The sequence below is a fragment of the Phodopus roborovskii genome, unplaced genomic scaffold, assembly GCF_943737965.1.
Source record: "Phodopus roborovskii unplaced genomic scaffold, PHOROB, whole genome shotgun sequence".
Lineage (NCBI taxonomy): Eukaryota > Metazoa > Chordata > Mammalia > Rodentia > Cricetidae > Phodopus > Phodopus roborovskii.
The window spans coordinates 11,861,799-11,881,298 of NW_026126469.1; the positions used below are offsets into that span (position 1 = coordinate 11,861,799).

At 38.7% G+C, this 19,500-nt stretch overlaps 1 protein-coding gene across 1 annotated transcript in view; it reads right to left on the minus strand.

The window, feature by feature from the left end:
- P3h2 (prolyl 3-hydroxylase 2) overlaps positions 1 to 19,500 on the minus strand; it is a 148,769-nt gene that overhangs the window by 22,983 nt on the left and 106,286 nt on the right. Inside the window, exons 2-8 of the mRNA XM_051191244.1 lie at positions 14,007 to 14,159; positions 12,531 to 12,720; positions 7,168 to 7,299; positions 4,892 to 5,034; positions 4,492 to 4,581; positions 2,848 to 2,888; positions 1,324 to 1,415 (exon numbers count right to left, since the gene is read on the minus strand). Of these exons, the coding sequence (XP_051047201.1) occupies positions 1,324 to 1,415; positions 2,848 to 2,888; positions 4,492 to 4,581; positions 4,892 to 5,034; positions 7,168 to 7,299; positions 12,531 to 12,720; positions 14,007 to 14,159 (841 nt within the window). The remainder of the gene's footprint in view (positions 1 to 1,323; positions 1,416 to 2,847; positions 2,889 to 4,491; positions 4,582 to 4,891; positions 5,035 to 7,167; positions 7,300 to 12,530; positions 12,721 to 14,006; positions 14,160 to 19,500) is intronic.

The following is a 19,500-nucleotide window of genomic DNA, read 5'->3' on the forward strand; positions in this document are numbered from 1 at the left end:
TTACGTTCTGTTCTCTTATCTCTTATGCTTTTGTTCCAATTGTTTTACTGGCTGGCTCTCTGAACACCCCTATAAGACCAGTTAGGGATGATATTGTAGATCAGCATGCACAAAGACCTGAATTAAACTTCTACCATATCATACATAATTAAACAAATAAAAATAAAATCTCTTTTTACTCAAAGCCCTGCTTAAATCTTTGTTATTCAAGTATCTCAAGTGAACTAATCCAGTATCCCACATGACCTATGTCTTCTCCAAGATCCTTGGACATCCCATACTACCTAGCATTCACTAACTGGCAGGACAACAGAAATAAGCCTAGTGAACTCTCTAAGCCTCAAGTATCCAGCCGAGAACAGGGAGGACCACATAGTTCCTATCTATTTCAAAGGATGGGAGCAGAATTGGGAAACACTTTTGCAATGACATACCGATCTGAGATCTGAGGCTCAAGTCAGTTACTTACTGCTACCTGCAGATCAAGATGTAGAACTCTCAGTTATCTCTCCAGTACAATGCGTGCAGGCATACCACCATACTTCCCACCATTATGATAATGGACTAAATCTCTGAACTGTAATACAGCCCCGATTACATCTTTTCCTTTATAAGAGTTTGTATGGTCATGGTGTCTCTTCACAGAAATAAAACTGTAAGATAGAAGTTGGTACCAGGGACTTGGGCATTGCTGTGATTGGCCTGACCATGCTTTTATTTGGAGGGATATAGACTTTGGGACTATGGATTAGGAAAGCAGTGGAATGCTTTAAATGGGGCTTAATGGGCCATCCTGGAAGGAACATGGAAGACAGTGGAGCTGAGGGTGATTTGAACTGTAGAGGCCTGGATCAAGAGGTTTCAGAGAAGAATTTTAGTATATGACCTACAGCCTGTTCTTTCCATATTTTCTAAAAATCTGCCTGAGGATAAAGTAAATTAATTTACTGGATTAATTGTATTAGCAGAGGAAATATTAAAACAGCTTAATATTGACTCTATGATGTGGTTATTAGTGTTAACTTTTCTGCAGATTTGTAATGAAAAGGAGCAAGCTGTGTAAGGAAAATTACAAAATGTACAATTTGAAGAGGAAAGGGGCACCAGGAAGTGGAATGGAGCTAAGTGCAGTTTTCAAGGAGATGAACAGATTAAGGGAACACCTGATGTTAAATAAAATAAAGGGAGTAGTGATCTCAGGGCAAGATCCCATCCAATTTAACTTCCAACTTTTGAAAAGAAATTAGAAAAAAACTTTCAAGGTTTTCCCTGTCATATCCTATTCCTCTATCTTCATAGAAGTAAAAGCTTGCAGGTACTTACCTTCTCTTAAGTCTCGGCCTATCTTGGGTGGTGACTTTTTCCCCATTGACAATCCATGTCCTGCCCCCTCCATGTTCACTCCTAAAGGAACCCTGTCCATTAAAAAAAAAAGTTGATACTGAAATTTCTCATTAAATAAAGATGTCCAAAGGCAAAAAATACTGTATCTAGACAGATTTTGTATCTGTATTGTTTACTATTCATCTGTTTTTATTCAGTGATACACCCGTGCTTTTGCGTGGGTCTCTCAGCATCTGCTAGATGTTCTTTCTCTCTAAATCTTCTTCGCAGCTTCTACTAAAATTAATTGCAACCCTAATTTCACTCCCTACATATCAATTTGTTGTCCCAAAGGACAGGAAAAATGTGGTTGTGTGCACCTTCATAATTCTCCATGTTGTACTGTCTCTTGAACAGGGATTGCATCACTGAATAATGCTGGAGTGGAGATAAATCGTGGCCTAATGTAATAGTTGGCTCTTGACTATTCTGAGGAGGAAGACATAATTGTGTCAAGCTTGGCAAATACACAAGTGAGAATAGATGGCCTTTTAACTGACATGAACTGGGAATGTCCAAACACTCCTATATGTCTTTGATTCTCAGTCATCTTATGTCACTAATTGATTGCAAAGTTCTACAACCCAAATCTTCCAGTTTATTGTGGCAAAATCATAAGCAAGTGTCTTCCATTGACAAGGCCTGTCTCAATGTGAAGACAGGTCAATTGGACTGTGTGATCACAACAGGTAACTCACATGTGTGATAAGCTTGAGTTATTTAAAAACATGTGAATTGACTACAATTATATTAAAAATGAATTCCCTTACTTTTGATTTGTTCTGTAATAACACATAGTTCACTATGACTGATCTTGATTTCAAATGAATGGAGTAACTGAATTTGCCATCAGAAAGCAGATTTTGAATATGTTAAAAATGCAATGTATGCAATTCTCAAAGCATAAAAACCATTTGTTTGTTTGTTTGTTTTGGTTTTTTTTTTTTTTTTTTTTTTTTTTTTTTTTTTGCTGTTTTTCAAGAAAAGGTTTCTCTGTATAGCATCCCTGGCTGTTCTAGAATTTGATTTGTAGATTAGGCTCACCTCAAACTCACAGAGACCTGCCTGCCTCAGCCTCCTGAGTGCTGGGATTAAAAGCATGTATCACTACCTCCTGGTAAGGATAAAAACCATTTTAAAAAGCCAATTTCATAAAATTTGTTAACAAAAACAGCATCCAATTTTGAACAATGATTAATCACAGGAACAATGATTAATCCAAATGCCAATTAGCATTTGGAGACTTCCTGGGGTAACTAAGGAAACATATTCACACACAAGGAGAAAATAATCAGTCATAAACCACACAGAAGAGAGTGGGGCCATAACCCAGTTCCTAATGTATAGTTCAGAGAATGTAACTACACCCCATTCTCTAGTCCACTGGAGTTAAGTTCCCTATACTTTGTCCTGCCTCTGTGCACTTTGTCTCTGTTTAAATTGTTTTCCAAATGGAGTACTCACCGGTTCTCATCCTGCCGTTCTCCGTAACTGACCCAGTAATTCTGTTTTCAGTTGAGAAAAAGGTATAAATTTATTACTAAAACACCACTTATAGGTATAAGAAATTTAAAATACTCTTAATGAAATATTAAGAAGCCTTGGAATACTCAGAAACTTGTACTGTGTATTGATGAGGAGAATGTTGATACAATTTTGGCAAAGGCACCATGGACAACAAATGAATCAGTCACCCCACAGATTTAGTTAGGGCCTTTGTTCTTTTGTTCTGGATAGTAACTTGAAATCTTGTAACAGAAAGGACTTAGAGATCCTTCAATACAATGGCTTTGTGGATCATTAATAAAATTGGAACAAAGAAACCATGCTGGACCTAACCCTGTACAGATCCATGAAGTAGATGTCATGCTCTGGTGCCTCTTGTGAAAACACAATTCTTCAGCATGTTAAAGTAGGAACAAATATATTGTAGATGATATACTTTAAAATAACCTAATGTTTAATGCCAATGACAATAAGCCATAATTAAGAAAGATTAAAAACATGTTGAAATTATTGGTTTCCTCCACTGATTAACATGGATATTGCATAAAAATATTCAGTCATCAATATATAAGTGGAAAAACGTATACCTCTGTAATTCAAAGAGGAAAAATAATACTATGGGAAAATACTATAAACTGGCCATCAGAATAATAAAAGTTAGAATAGCAACAATATAGAAATGGGAACTTTATATGTAGGAGAAGTGCAGTCGATTTTCCTCCTATAAGTTTGGTAGACTGGTACTTTTATATAGCATTAGAAGCAGTGAAGGTATCCAAAACATTTTCTTAGTATGGCAGTTAAGTTTCAAGAATTTTCAAACCTCATATTTTTCATGCAGAGTGAGCCCACGCTTAGTTTATTCAAAGGTTCAATAAAAAAAGGTCACTGAACTATTCATGTTTGAAAGAAATCAGAAATAATTCAAGCATCAAAGGAATTAATCATATATTAAATTCATGTATGTAGTGAAACATTTTAAAGCCTTAACAAAGTGAAGCCAAGCATCTCATTAAATAAAAATGAAAACATGCATTTATCTACAGCAGTGATGAGGTTTGTAAAGGGTGTTTTTTCACAGGACAATGGGGTAACAATGGGGGAGCAGTGGGGTCAATGGGAGACCATGGGGGAGTAGTGGAGGACAATAGGGACCATGGGGAAGTAGTGGAGGACAATAGGGACCATGGGGGAGTAATAGGGGACAATGGGACCATGGGGGAGTAGTAGGGGACAATGGGGGACCATGGGGAGGGGTAGGGAAAGCACAGCACAAAAGGTGACTCAGCCCAGCCTTTCTGAAGGTGTGTTTCGTTGTTTAAAGAACAATATGCATTAAATATACAAAACTTTTACGTCTAAAGGTTAGAAAACAAGACAAATGAATCATGTACAAAATATTTGCTTTTGACTTTGGGCCTTAGCATCATGGAAATCTATCAAAATTTTTAAAGTTCACCACATGAATAACTTAAAGATGTCTCCTAATCAGTTTTTAATTTGTGGCTGGGGCACTAACCTTAAATATCCATTTTTATTGATTTTTAATAACATTTTTAATTTATTTAATTTTTAAATTAAATTGTCCCACTTGGTTCTTACCGGTTCAGAATATAAAAATCCCAGACCCTCTGCAGCTGACTTTATCAGTTCAGATTCAAGGTTATGACGTTTGACAAATGCTGTTAAATCCTAGAGAGAAGAAGAATTCGTGTTTAAATAACAGCTACAGGACATGATAGATGCTGGAGTAGAACGTTTCATTAAAACGGCTAATGAGCTTGGCAACAGGTTTTCACAAGCTAGCACCTATGAGAAATGTGCTTCTATCATGGCTAAAATTGGAAAGAGTTAAGATCTGGAACAACCACTAAATCTCTACGTGTCCTTAACTATGGTACTTTGTTGTCGTCTTTGTTGTTGCCATCTGTCAACTGGTTTTTAATCAGTTCTCCTAGAAACACACTGCAGTTTGGGATTTCTCTCTTCACTCTGGTCTTACCTCTCGGGCTTCAATAGATTCTGGGTCAATGCTGTCATCTAGCAGGCTCTCATAGTAATCTACATTGTCCAGGACATTCTCATCATCTGGATGGAACATCAGGTAGGCTTTGGCACACTCCAAGGCTTTCACATATTCACCAACTGGAAACACAAGGTGTTGCCACATTTGAGTCAGCTAGATCTGCCCCCATGGCTTCAGGGGAAGTCGTTTGTGTGTCTACTGACGTCAGCACTGACCATCATAAACGGGAGATAAACTGAGGCTGAGCAGAAAGGTCAGCAGCATTTACACAGAAGGACAGACATGATTTCAGGTACTCAGATGGGATAACCCTTTGTTTGCTTCTGTCTGGGCACTTTGAGGAACTCCTCTAAACTCTATCTGAAAATGTTTATGTGTGATCCCTGTAATAGCAAAGCAAAATTGTATGAATTCACTGTGACTATTTTGTACATTTTGGCCTGAGTAAATATTCTGTGCATGACCTTCTAAAATGATAATATAGCATCCATAAATAAAAAATGAGTGTGGAAGTTTCTTATCGCTGGAAAGCATTGTAAACTGTTGCTTCTATGAGGTAACCTAGAGAGGGTCTCAGAGCTGCAGATGATCTCTTCTAGCCCTTCTCACATAACTGGAGCAAACGTAACAGTATCCAGTTGTTACAATGAGCAATCCAGGATATTTCAAATATGATTTTTTTATTATAGAAATATTTAGCTATTGCAAAAAGAAATGTTTAACTGTTAGGAACAGTATGTTGAAATGCTGTGTGACCCTTCTCAAATAGTTCATAAAGTTATATTTCTTTTAAAAAAGACACTTCCTCTCTCTTCAAAAACACACACATATGTATACACACAAAATATACATATATATGTACACAAACACATACACACATATATATTCTCCATGGGTGTATATATTCTCAGAGTATAAGAGATAGTACTCCGTGTCTTTTCTTGAATATAAAAAGGAAGGTACAGCTATTTCAAATTACTAAATTTTGCCTAGAAGATTGTAGAATATCTAAACACTTGTAATATATTCTGATGATGATCCCTGGAAAATATAGTCCATATGGAGGAAAATTTGGTGATGTGAATCAAAACCACAAAAACACAAATGGATTAACTATTTGGACTCCCAGATATTTATTCTTAGAAATATGTATGTAATGCATATCTACTTGAAAGTTCACTGCAGTTACAAAAGATACCAAAACACAACCATCCCTCAATAAGAAGACGCATGAAGTAAGCTCTAATATAATGGTATTAGAGAGATCAGAAAAACTCACTGTACTCATCTATTAAAGTTGAATAATATATTACTAGAATTTAATTTTGGCCTAAAATATGATAATTTCCTAAGCCTAACCTACTAAAAGTCAACTGGCATGTTTTAAGAAAATAAAGATACATAAAATGCTATAAATAATATACTTTCTTCACATAAAAGAAAAGGAAAATTCTGAATGTATTTGCTTATATGTATATAATTTTGGACATATAAACCACCCAGTTGAAGGCTGTGAAAGTATACCATGGATAAAGAAAGAGGATGATGATTTTAGAACACTGGTTCTTTCAAACATGGGGATCCAATCCTACTAAAAGTGCATTGAAAAAGCAGCTTAGTTTGAAAAAGAAGTCTTGCAAATCTAGTGTAAATTTTAGGACGTTATCACAGTCAGTCCTGTGCTTCATCCACCATTAGTGTCCTGCCTTCCTTGCTTGCTCTGAGCTGCTGCCAAATGGCAAGAAAAAGAAAGTGCACAAACCTACACTGCTTGGGGGATAAAATGAAAGAAAGCTGGGGTCCAGATGGTGAACAGATGCTAACAGTTTGGGGGAACAGTGGCCCAGGCACAAAGGGTTTGGCCGCCAAAAGACCCTTGCTGGCCTAAACCGGAGTAAACCGGCTGTCTGGACATATGGTATGTTAACTTCTCCAAATTGAGCCAACCGAGGTCTGCCAAGGGAGTCCCTGGCAACTGCTGCTATGCCATGAGACAAGATGATGTGAACCATCCCTAGCCACCTTGAGAGACCCAGAGGCAGGGTTGCTGCTGCTTCCCCTCCCCTGGGCGGGTGGAGGTATCCCCTTCCTAAAATAAACTGAGCTTACTACATCCAGCTTGTCTCCTGGAGTCTGCATCATTAACTCAATGCCTACTGGCCCCCTTTCCTAGGGGGAAGCTCCATGGAACAAGGCAGCAAACAGTGATGAGAGGAAAGCCCAAAGGTCTTCATGGATGATCCATACTTTACCTCTGTAGTAGGCAAACTGTAGGTAGTCGTAATGCAAGGGAAGGAAGTTCTCAATTGGTGAGAGGCGGCCTGGGCGTGTGGCAAGTTCCCTTACACACTCATGCTGACAGACCAGCACCTGCATGTAGTGATCTGGGAAGGCAAGAAAGAGAGAGTGTGTCCTCTGGCTGCTGAGACCACACCTGGGCCACACCTAGGCCAGTGCAGCATCTCTACAGGGCATGCTTTATCACACAACAGAGAGAGAACACTGTAGTAACATCTGCTAGTCTGGAAACTTCAGACAGACGGTGGATACTGTTTGACAGAGCATGACAAAATGGCAGAAAGTGTTCTTAGAATAAACACTGTCCTCTTTGCACCCTCTTTGGTGGTTGCTGTTCTCATTTAAACTGATGCAGAGATACAGGGAAGTCAGTGCCCCTTAGCACTACACTCTATTTTATCAAGGCATGCACCAAGAGACACAAGCAGCTGATGTCACAAGGAAGACTCCCTTTCCTCTTTGCCTAACTTTGACTTCTATAGCAAAGATGGTGCAATGTTTTCCAGGGAGAGAATGGTTCATTCACGCTTGGGTTGAGTAGGCTCCCTGGCTGTGGAGAAAATCACTCAACAATTTAATTGACTGCAACAGCTTCTCTCAAGAGGGTCTCTGTTCAGTCAGAGTTCATCTTGGATCTGGGCAATCTTGCAAAATGAGGTCAGTAGGCAGGAAGGAAAGGAGTATTTGGAGGGTGGAGCCCAAACAGAACAGCTAAACAGAATCAAAACCACAGTTCACTGCTTTTTTGCCTCCAGCTGGAGATATGGAGAAAACAATGACATCTACACATACGATCTGAATGTTAGGAATAAAACACTAGTGGTGTTTGACAGCCAGCTGTCACTCTTCCATAGCCCAAGATCTTCTTTACCTTCAAATCTGTGTTTACTCTAATTCAGTGGTCAACCTTCCTAATGCTGGGACCCTTTAGTACAGTTCCTCACAAGGTGGTGACCCCCAGCCATAAAATTATTTTCATTACTACTTCACAGCTGTAATTTTGCTACTGTTATGAGTTGTAATGTAAATATGTGATACGCAGGGTATCTGACATGAGATCCTTGTGAGAAAGGGTAGCTCAACCCCCAAAGGGGTCGCAAGTCACAGATTAAGGACCATTATTCTACTATCAGGTGACAAGAAAAGGAAAAGGTGAAAAATCTATCTACTAACAATTCAAAATTTGAAGGAATATATGTTCAAAGTGTGAATAACAAAGATAGCCTCTGGCTTCACAAACAGAGCTGACCATATTTGTATCGTCCTCCAACATTAAGATTTTTTTTTTAACTGTACAATTCAAATGCTATGGTTTTTCTAATACATTTTCTTTTGTGAATGGCAGCTAAACTCCAAATTGAGGACAATCGTGTAAGACAAGAATTTGCAGGGTAAAAGTCATCAAAGTAATTTTATTTGTTGTATTGTTTTCCTTTCAATGTCATTGTGCAATTAATGTGTTTTTTAATAAGACTGAGATTCACAACTGTGTGGGAATACTCAGGTTTTTTTGCTACAATAAAATGAGCATGTTTCAGAATTCAGATTTCCAGGAAATCTTACTATATTACTGTAATTGTGAGTATTAGGCTGGATTTGCAGAGACTGTGACTTATTTTCAACAGTTTTTTTTCCTTTGCTGGGAGCTGGGATGCTGGCTGCGGTAGTTAAGAATCAAAGAAACGGAATGTGGAGACAGCTGTACTTTCCCAGCAGTCAATGGGTTGCAGTATCTTGACCAGCACTAACTACTAACCCACATCGAGATCAGTTGCTGTAACAGGATCTAGAACATTTGCCAGATCTGTTCCATGGACACTGACAGCACAGGTGCAGACGCAAATATGGCTCTGGAGGAAAGGGCATGCCATTCCACAAAACCACAGCACAGTAAACTACTACATAAGTAGTTCGTATCTATTTATATATTACTCTAACTAACTGTGTGCTGAGGAAAAATTAAGTAATTACATTGTAAAAGAAGCACAAAATTGACTTTGAAATGAATGATGTTTTCAAAAATACAGGGAATAGCAGATGTCCAAGGAAATAAAAGTTCTGGAACTAAATCCTTAAAGTAACGCATACAAATATACTGATTTTAGGTAACTTAAATTTACTTTGAATAATAGAGCACTTCAGAGTCTGATAATTTAATGCAGTGATTTTGAGTGTAACAGACATATTGATTCTAGTTTACATTTTGTAGCCATTCTCTAATTAGCTTATAAAAATCATCCACCTTTATTTATAACCAACATTATCACAAAGCACAAGGCATTACTATCATGTTTATCTATACATAGTTATTGGTGTAAATGCCACATTCTTTATTCTTGCATTCATCAGCACATTCATTTAGCCAATATTTATTAAGTAGATGAGGGATCAGCCAATCCCCAAGGAATAAGACTGAACAAGAGAGGACATTGGTCACATGATACCAGAAAACACCCAGATATGCAAGGAGACAGAGAGGCACATTCAAAGAATACAAAGAACTTGAGAAGGCAGGAATGGAGACTGTAAATACACAAAGGGGAAGTTCTTCAAGGTTATTGGCTTTATTCCAAGTGGGATGAAAGTCATGAGGGGAGAGATTTTATGTACAGTAGCCCTGTTAGGGCAGAATTTGGGCTCTGTCTGAACTGCACACCAAGAACAGGAAGGAAGCCATCATGGGGGCTTGGTTAAATGCAGTTTTGATTTAAGCAAAATTCCCACGGCAAACAGGTTGACTCAATAAGTATTAAGTGGCATGTGAGAGGAGCATTTGTCCAAATGAGATGGACTTAGGAGTTGAGGAAAGGTTAAATGGAAAAGCCACTTTCCTGGATTGGTGTGAAATAAGTACATGCTTTCAAGGAGATACAAAAACTTTAGAATTGGAAAGATAAACTGACTGTAGTGACTTCCACATCACTTTTTCATTATGTATGTCTTGGAACATCACATGTCATCAATAACTATGTGAAAAAGATTTGTTATTGTATAAGTTATTCTTTACTTAGTTTTTGATTATGTTGACTTTAAAATATGGGCTCTCTATTTAAAAAAAAATGCCTGGATCTGATTCTTAGTTTCTTTCTAGCCACCTCATTCAATTGTTTCAGTCTCTTCAGTGAGGTGGCTGAACAGCAGACAGAGATGCATGTCTGTGTGAGACGTCTTCCTGAAAGGTCAGCACCCTTGAGGCCCCTGTGATACCATCAAGAACAATAAAGCCAGCCCTTGGCTGGGGAGACCACAGGCCTAGGTGGAATCTAGGAATCTACTACTAAAGAAGTTACTACATTGTACAAAATGCTTGTTTTCAAACTTCCCCTAAATACTGCTTATATCCATTGGTTATTGCTGCTCCCACCTTCCTTCATAGAAGCTGCTTACTACACTGGGGCGGTGGTTAACAAAGGAGCCCATAAGTGGCTAAAATGCAGATGATGGAGTGTTCATCTGTACTTGACAGAGTTTTATCACCCCTCCAAAGACCAAGAAACATTCTGGAGGATGTGCAGGGTGTCAGAAAGAATATAAGAAACAGTGATGGGGGGATGTGAAGTATGAAAATGTTTTCTGGACACTACATAGCCTATGTACTTATGAACTCAACTGTAGCTGTGTTTACTCGCACAAGACATGTCCAATACTGGGCTCATCAAAATTTCATCAAGGTCAGAGGGAAGATCTATCAGGGTACTGGTGGTCAGTGATTGTTGGTGGAGGAGGTGTCATCTTAATGTAGCCAATAGAAAGCCATCCTTCTCAAGCAAGTAATATCCCCACCCATGTTCCAATAAACTCACTGAACCGCACACACAGAGACAGAGGATGTGAGTGTGATAGAGAGGGGAGGGATAGAGGAAGGGATGGAGGGAGGGAGGAGGAAGGGAGGGATGGAGGAAGAGAAGGAGGGATGAAGAGAGAAGTAGGGGGGGCCTATTCAGAAGAAGGGCTTCAGTGGAAGAAGGAAGGAGGATGCTGAGGTGGGTGGTGGGGTGGAAGGTGAAGGGGAATGATGGCTCCTCTGCAATCCCCATGGCTCTGGGGCCTTCAACTTTCCCTTTCACTGACTGGAGATGTAAGCAAAGAAAGAGCTATGGTTTTGTGGCCTGGTGCCATAAGTCTATAACCTCAGCTACTTGGTGTCTGAGGTGAGGGATTACAGAATCAATGCCTATTGGAGACAGAGTGAGTTCAAAGCCAGTCTGGGCAATTTAGAGAGACTAGAATCCCAAAATAAAAAATAAAAGGAGGGATAGCATTATAGCACAGCAAGACAGTGTTTGTCTAGCATGATACCATGGGTTCAATCCTCAGTATTACACAAAAGAAGCAAAAATAAGAGAATGTGTGTATTTTTATGTTATAATTGCTATATATGCATTGGTAATTACTACTACTAAAAATTGACAGACTAATTACTACTAATAATAATTTATAACTTCCCTTTACTATAAAAGATATTAAATTTTGTCTATAAGTCATTTGAGATATTGTTCATTTACCTTTGTAATCAATTTAATTCTATATGTATTTTATGTAGACTATGGTTTCTACTTTCTCTTGCCTTCTGTTCCACAGAAAACACTCCACCTCTTCTGTACTATACAAAGGCACTCTTACTGATTCTCCTGACAGTAGTATTTTCACACTTATATTATTAATACAAACTATTTATTTTCAAATGCGGTATATACAGAGAACTCACTTCTTCCAATAAAAGGTTATTTGACCCAGTATCAGCACCTCTTGAATATCACACATTTCCTACTATTTTAAACAACATTCTTAAACACAGTCTGTCAATTAATTACACAAAACTGTATCAAAGGATTCATTGCTATATTATTTACAATACTGAAAAACTGTAACCTCAGTATGCACTAGTAAAGAGTACTATTTAAAATGATGATGGTTCTATATCATGAGTGTTATCTAGCCACTACATACAAGAAAATGAAGCCACATGTACTTACATGAGAAGTCCACATTTTGGTGTGAGGCATAAAATAAAATAAAACAAATATGTTGAAAAGAAATACTCATAGTACTTTCCCATTTTATATTGATTAAATATATAAATAAGGAAAGAAAGGAAGGAAGGAAGGCATAATGATTACGAAATACACCAGAAGAAGTTGGGAAGAAAAACTATTTAAACTATAAAAATTAGCAGCCTAGGACAGGGTGGAATAAACACATGAGAATCTTTAACATTTTTGACTGCTTACTACTATGTACTATATCATCAGAATATTTTTACACAATTTCCATAGCATTTTAGAATAAGTAAACAATGAAAAAAGCCAAGCTTTACCTGCAATCGCCTCATAAAGACCGCCTTTATACCCTAAGTACTCATATTCTTCAAATCTCTGTGGTCCCTCACATAGAGCTCGGCATTCCACATCTTCATTGTAATATTCTCTTAAAGCTTGCTCAAAGTACTTGATTGCGGCTTCAAAGTCATCGGCCTCATAGTGTTTAACTCCTGCATTATAGCTCTCCTACAAGGACACAGACACAGTCTTGTTCGTCAAGGGTGGGATGGACACAGACCCAGGATCATTTAGGAAAGCAAGAACAGAACTTTGGGCTACAGAAGTAATGACAGATTTCACTGGTCTATCCATTGTCACTTCCACAGGTTCAAAGAAAGAGAACATATAACATAACTGAAATACTGCAGTGTCAATCAATCTACTGTCTTTCTGCACATAGACACTGGGATAGTCTATAATCTCTGCTGTAGAGAAGGGCATGGAGCATCAATAGGGTAGCAAATATGGTTAGAAGTGTACCATCACTTTCAAGCCTTGGCCCATTAAATCTTCCTTCTAAAACATTTCTCTATCTTTCTTCTCAGCAGCAATTTTGGAGGTCACACATTGAGAATGGTAATGTCAAGGAAAAAAAAAAGCTGGGGCACAAAGGCCTTTCCACATGTGATTTCAAAAAATGTTTTATCATAAGAAGAATACTGTGTGTTTCTCAAACTCCAAATTGAACACTTGAGGTACAAGGGAAAATCCTCCACATTGGAAGACATAAGACAAGTAGTGTAACCATGAACAATTCACGTGAAAAATAAGTATGTTGAATGTCAGGAATGGGCTGGGTGGTGGTGGTTACACATTTAATCCCAGCACTTGGGAAGAAGAGGCAGATGGATCTCTGTGAGTTTGAGGCCAACCTGGTGTACAGAAAGAGTTCCAGGACAACGAGGGCTGTTACAGAAAGAAATCCCATCTCAAAAAGAAAAAGAAAGAGAAAAAGAAAAAAGAAAGAAAGAAAAAGAAAACATCAGGAATCAGGAATGGTAGCTGGCAAAAATAGTCTTACATACTAACAAACATTTATAGAACAGTACACCTTATCATTAAAGAATACAAATAGATATGAAGCAGTGGTAGGAGGGAGAAGTTTGGGGTAAAAGTGGTCAGTATGCATTTTTTTACATAGGGTGAAATTGTCAAATATCAATTATTAATTAAAAAATATGGTCTGAAAAAACGCTAAGTAAAAGCCAAGTCTTTATGGAGGAGACAGATAACTTCATGGAATTTTAGGCTGTTCTGTAATCTGATTTTTCTAAGGGAGTTTTCATTTCTCTCAACTTCAGTTTTAATTATTGAAATTTTAATGTATTTCATCTGAGAATTCTAAACATATGGAAGGTAGTGAACATTGACACTGAACTTGATATATGAATCCAATACACAATTCAGCTTGGAGCTCATTGAATAGGCAGAGTTAGCTTCACATGGCAGGGACCTGGGTCCCCAGAACTCACCAGATGTGGCCTGGCTTCTCTGTCTACCAGCTGGACGGCTCCCACCCCTGCTGTCTCTCTATAGTCCTCTATGTCCTGCTGCATTTCCATGTGCTCAGGGTTGGCCATGAAGAACGTGTGGGCCGCTTCCATGGCTTTTTCCAGCTGGTTAAGCTGTAGAAGAAAAGGGTGCAATCAAGGAAATGTTTTGTAGACTTGGCTTGGAGCACTAAGGAGATCACTGCAAGGTCTCAAAGCAGAGAAGTAGTAAGAACAGGATTCAAGGTAAAATATACACCCACACTCTCTCTCTGTCTCTCTCTCTCTCTTTTTCTCTCTCCCTCCCTCTCTCTTTCTGTCTCTTTCAGACACACACACAGACACACACAAACACATAAACATACATGTACACACACAGACACCTACAGACACACAAACACACATACTTTATGGATATATACATACATGTTTTCTGCTCTATTCTATTCTTTCATGCTGTTAATAAACTGCTCATGTGATTATATGGGGCTTTTTTGGTCCTGATGAGAGAATAAATGGGGTTTATTTCCAGCTTATTCTCTTCCCTTGTTTTTCTACATATCTGTGTTTTAAAGGAAGTGACCTATGCCCTCTTACTTGGTTTCTGGTTATTCAAAACAAATAGTGGCCAGGATTGTTGCCCTTTAGTTTATATTTCAACATTGGGATTGACAACTTCATGTTCATGAAAGTGGAAATGTACCCATGATGTTCTAAATGATGGAACTGGGTAAACTCTCCTCCTCACCATATTAGTTCTTTAGCTTTAGAAAGGAAAGAATAGGAAGTTGAAAGAAATAAATTAGTGTGAGGATGAAAAGAGGCTAAGTTGTAACTTCAATATTCATTAATGAAAAGAGGTGTATTATTTATAATCAATGTGCATAAGTGCTGGTATCCATGTATCCCAGCAGAGGATGATAGATCCCTGGAGCTGGGATTATAGGCAGCCTGGCCTATGTTCTGGAAACTGGACTCAGCTCCTCTGCAAACGCTATACATATTCTTAACCATGGAGCCATCTCTCCAGCACCAAAAGCAACAGATTTTGAGTAATCATTGTGCCAGTATTCCAAAGCCTCTGTGCCAGTGTTTGTAGTGAGATATTTACTTTGTCTCCTTCTGTGGCACTGACCATGCCTATTGGGTGGGGTGGAGCCATGGGCGGAAGTGACCTGTGGAAGGAGGTCTGAGGAAGAACTGGGGAATGCTCTCTTGCTGGCAGGACTCGGACAGGAGAGCATCTGGTGGAACTTGCTGGTATTCATCTGTCTAGGTTGTAAGTTATTTCTCCCTGAATAAACATCTATTCAGCCTATTTGTTTATCCTGATCCTTATTTAACTGCAATAAGTATTCATAGTGAAATGAGGGTTTTTTTTTTAATAAGAGGAATTAAATTTATTCAAAATAAAAACATTTGGGCTTCTGCTCGGGTCATGGAGGATCCCTACATAAAGAGTCACTGCCTTCATACCATAGATGTGAACATTTATATTAGTTGTCTTTTTATAAACCAAAAGACTGTCTGACTTATCATAAGATATGAAGAAATGAAATCACTGTTATTCAATACATAAATATGAAGTTACCCAATGTCATAAAACTATTCAGCTGGGCCTTTCTCTAAGAAAGTATCTATTCAGTGATTAAGAAACACAAAGAAATAGTATATTCACAGGTACCCAGCCATTGCATTGTGGAAATTCACACAGAACTCACTTTCGCCACAGAAAACATATACGGCCCCCATTTTATGATCTGGTGTCCTTACTTTTTCCCATTAGTACCAAAGCCTAGTACCAAAGCCTTTAACTTGTTCACTTCCTTTTCATATACACTGCAGACCTTCTTTCTCTTAGATATTAGTTGAAACTATGCACCCACAAATATTCTGGTTGTCCATATAACCAATTTTAGACCTGTTCTTTTGTTCAATTTTAGTTTTCTCAATATAAAAAACACTATTACATAGAAATATAAAAATTTGGGCATCTACAAGTTGATATTTATATGAGAAGATGAGCAAATTGTCAATTGCATATAAATCCAAATACATCAGTCAAGTTAATGTGTAAAAGTTACTCAAATGTTTGTGCTTTAGTCACACAGGGAGCAGAGTCCACTCATTAAAGACTGTATGAGTGGGCTTTGGATGGATGAACTGCCCTTCGTGTGAATGTTTCAGAAACAATAGCACATAATTTAGGAATTATCTATCAATTCAATAATTGGGCTTATCCCCATTACCAAAGCATAGAATGTATACTGCCCATAAAAGCAGCATTTACATGGATACAGTGTGTACTTATGCTCCACAGAAACTGCCTCTGGGTAATAGCCAAGCTATCGGTAATGAATAAAACAGGTTAGCGTGGACACACTGGACCTGTAGCTTGAGGCATGGCCACTGACAGGACACAGTTTGATATTTATGAGCCTTACTTTCTCGCCCTTGCTGTGAAATAATCCTTCAGTATGCTATGAAGACATGCTGCTCTCATTGTTAATAAAACTCATTGGCCGATAGAGAGGCAGGATTTTGGGGACAGAGAGAATTCTGGGAAGAAGGAGGGCAGAATCTGAGAAATCCTGAGCCAGATGCAGAAGAAGTAACATGGGAAGTTCACAGATGAGGTAAATGAGCCTCAGGGTAGCACATAGATTAATAGAAATGGGTTAATTTAAATTATAAGACCTGGCTGGAGACAAGCTTAAGCTATGGGCTGAGAACTTACAATTGATATTAAGTCTCTGAATGACTGGGGAGTCATAGGGAAACACACCATCCTAACTGAAATGGAAACAGAGAGTATTTGTCCTTTTTTTTTTTTTTTTTTTTTTTTTAAATCTAACTTGTCCCATAAGGCCAAGCTTGAATACTGTCTGAAGAAATACTTTTTCAGACCTATTGTGACAGGGACTTACCACACTTTGCCCTGTGATAGCCAAGTATATTTGTGTGAATGGTTTTCTATGGAAAGAAACCTATAACTTATTCCTTTCTTAGCATTTTCTAGGAAAGGCTCAAATACACAATTGTCAAAAGCTATTATGTGTGAGTGTAGCTCATACACTAAGCAGAGCTAACAGCATGAGAATGTAATGAAGGTATCTCTGAAGTCACTGAGCAAACTCATGTTCCCAGTGAAGATAATCACAGCTGAGCATGAGTATCTTAAAGGGTTTCTCAGCGGTAACCATCAAGCTCCTTTCCTTAAATTGATTGCAGTAGCTGTGTGCTTATTTCTTTTCATTCCTTATAACAGCCCAGCACAGAATGTACATTCCTTGACCTAACACTGAACCATAAAATTCCTTCATAATTTCTTCATGCACTGTTCCTGGCTTTTAAATTACTGTAAACCACTTCATGAAACTAAAATTATCTGCCAGAATCTATAAATTCAACCATCAGAGTAACTGGAGGCTTTGTGTATTTGCGCTTCATTGTAGAGGGGCCCGGTAATAAAAAGCACAGGCGGTCATGTAAATGCTATACACGATGCCATTTATTGGGTGAAGGTTATAACAAGGTCCCATAAGCACCAGGTTTTAGCTAAAGAATGAACTACCCACAAACCCAGGCTGCGTTTAAAGGCCCCGCATGGCATTTCCTTTAAGACATAGTTATAACAAACCATACAGAGGGAACTCTGACGTGAGGCTCACGCTGTGAAGTAGAAAAATAAACTGTGAATCACAGAACAACTGAGGAAAGAGGATGGTTTGACAAGAAGAGCACACCACTGAGCTGTGAGAAGTGTGAGGAACAGTGAGCGCCCTTCTCAAAGTGCTGGCTCACGTCACGTCACTCACATCGTGAAGAACGAGGAAAACTGCCAGCCTAGAAGCTGGACAGCATGGGGCAGCCATGCTGTGTGGAAAAAAAATGAATCTTGAGGAAGTCAGCACTCTGTGAGCATGTGGAAGTCACACTGCCAGACTAGTGTAGGAATGCAGCTCTGATGCAGGTTATCTTCCACGGGCAGCCCTAGAGACACTGCAGAGCATGCAGTAAAGATGAATGCATGCACCTTCAGGAGCCATCTGCCAGTCACAGAGAGACATCAGATGGCACCATGCATTCAACAACTTGTAGATTAGAGTTAGAGGTATTAGTCTTTGTACTTTAATTATGTCTGTCATCAAGCAAATTTGCCCAGATGAGCTGAACTTCCATACACTGTATAATTTACATGCCAATCCAGTAACCCAGTCATATATGAGTTCTTTACTCCATCCACATGTGTATTTGGCAAACATTCACTTTACACACTCTGCTTACAGACCCAGAGAGTTGATGAAAAGGTCCATGTGATCCAAACCATAAAAGGCCTTGCTTTCTAGTGTTTCCAGAGGAGGAGATAAATCTCAAATGATAATGAAAGTCATTTATGCCTTTGCTAGGTGTTTAAAGGTATAGATGACCAATACTGCGAGCATGCATGTTTTGAGGCAGAAGAGGAATGCTAGGAATAAATTTCTCAAGAAAGCTGCAAGACAGCTTCTTAGCTGAGAACTAAAAGGGGATTCAGTCATAAGAATAAGAGAAGAAAGCTCACCTCAGGGAAAGGACAATGATGGGTACACGGGCATGGAAAAGCAAGATGTGCTTGAAAAGCAGGGCAGGGCAGGGAGGAAGGAGGGAGAACTGAGTACAGGATCAGATGGCTGAAAGGTTATGCTAAAGTCTGGAAGCCACACTAAGTGTAACAGGAAGCCAACTCTTAAAGAGATTCAAGAAAGGATGTGATAAGATCTAGTACATGTCTTTAAATGATAATCCGCTGAGGCTGCTATCTGGAGAAGAGATTTTTCTAACAGTCAGAAAGGTATTGCACTCAGTCAAATTCAGAGTTTTTGTGAAATAAACAGCTGAGGTGAGTCACTTTCCCTTCCTTGCCCTTCATTCCATTCTTTTCCTCTTCCTGCACCCATCCTACTAATAACAGTGCTTATCAACTCAGTAACAAGATAGGACAAAGGGAAGCAAAAATGCAAGCATACCATTAGAAGAAGCATAGGTTTGTGTGCATGTATGTGTGTGGGCACATGTGTGGAGTGCGTGGGCACATGTGTAGGGGTTGGAGGTCACCACTGGTGTCCCTCTATTGCTCCTTATCTTTTTTGAGACAGGTTTCTCACTGGCTCTGGGCTTACGGATAAGCTATGCTGACTGTGCCCTGAATTCTGGGATTCTGTGTGACTCTGCCTCTCTAGCACTAAGTTTCATATCCATATCATCTGTCCAAGTTTTACACTGGTACTGGGAGGAGTTTCCATAGTGTATTGATCATCATGTGCATCTAACACTGATACTGGAAACAAACAAATGCAGGTCCTTCTTTTTCCAGTAAGCATTTTATCCCCTGAGCCATTTCTCCTGCCACAGCAGTCTTCATTTCCTGAAGGAACCTACAAAATACACACTGTATTACCAAATTAATTTGTTGGTAAATATCTCACCAGGTCTA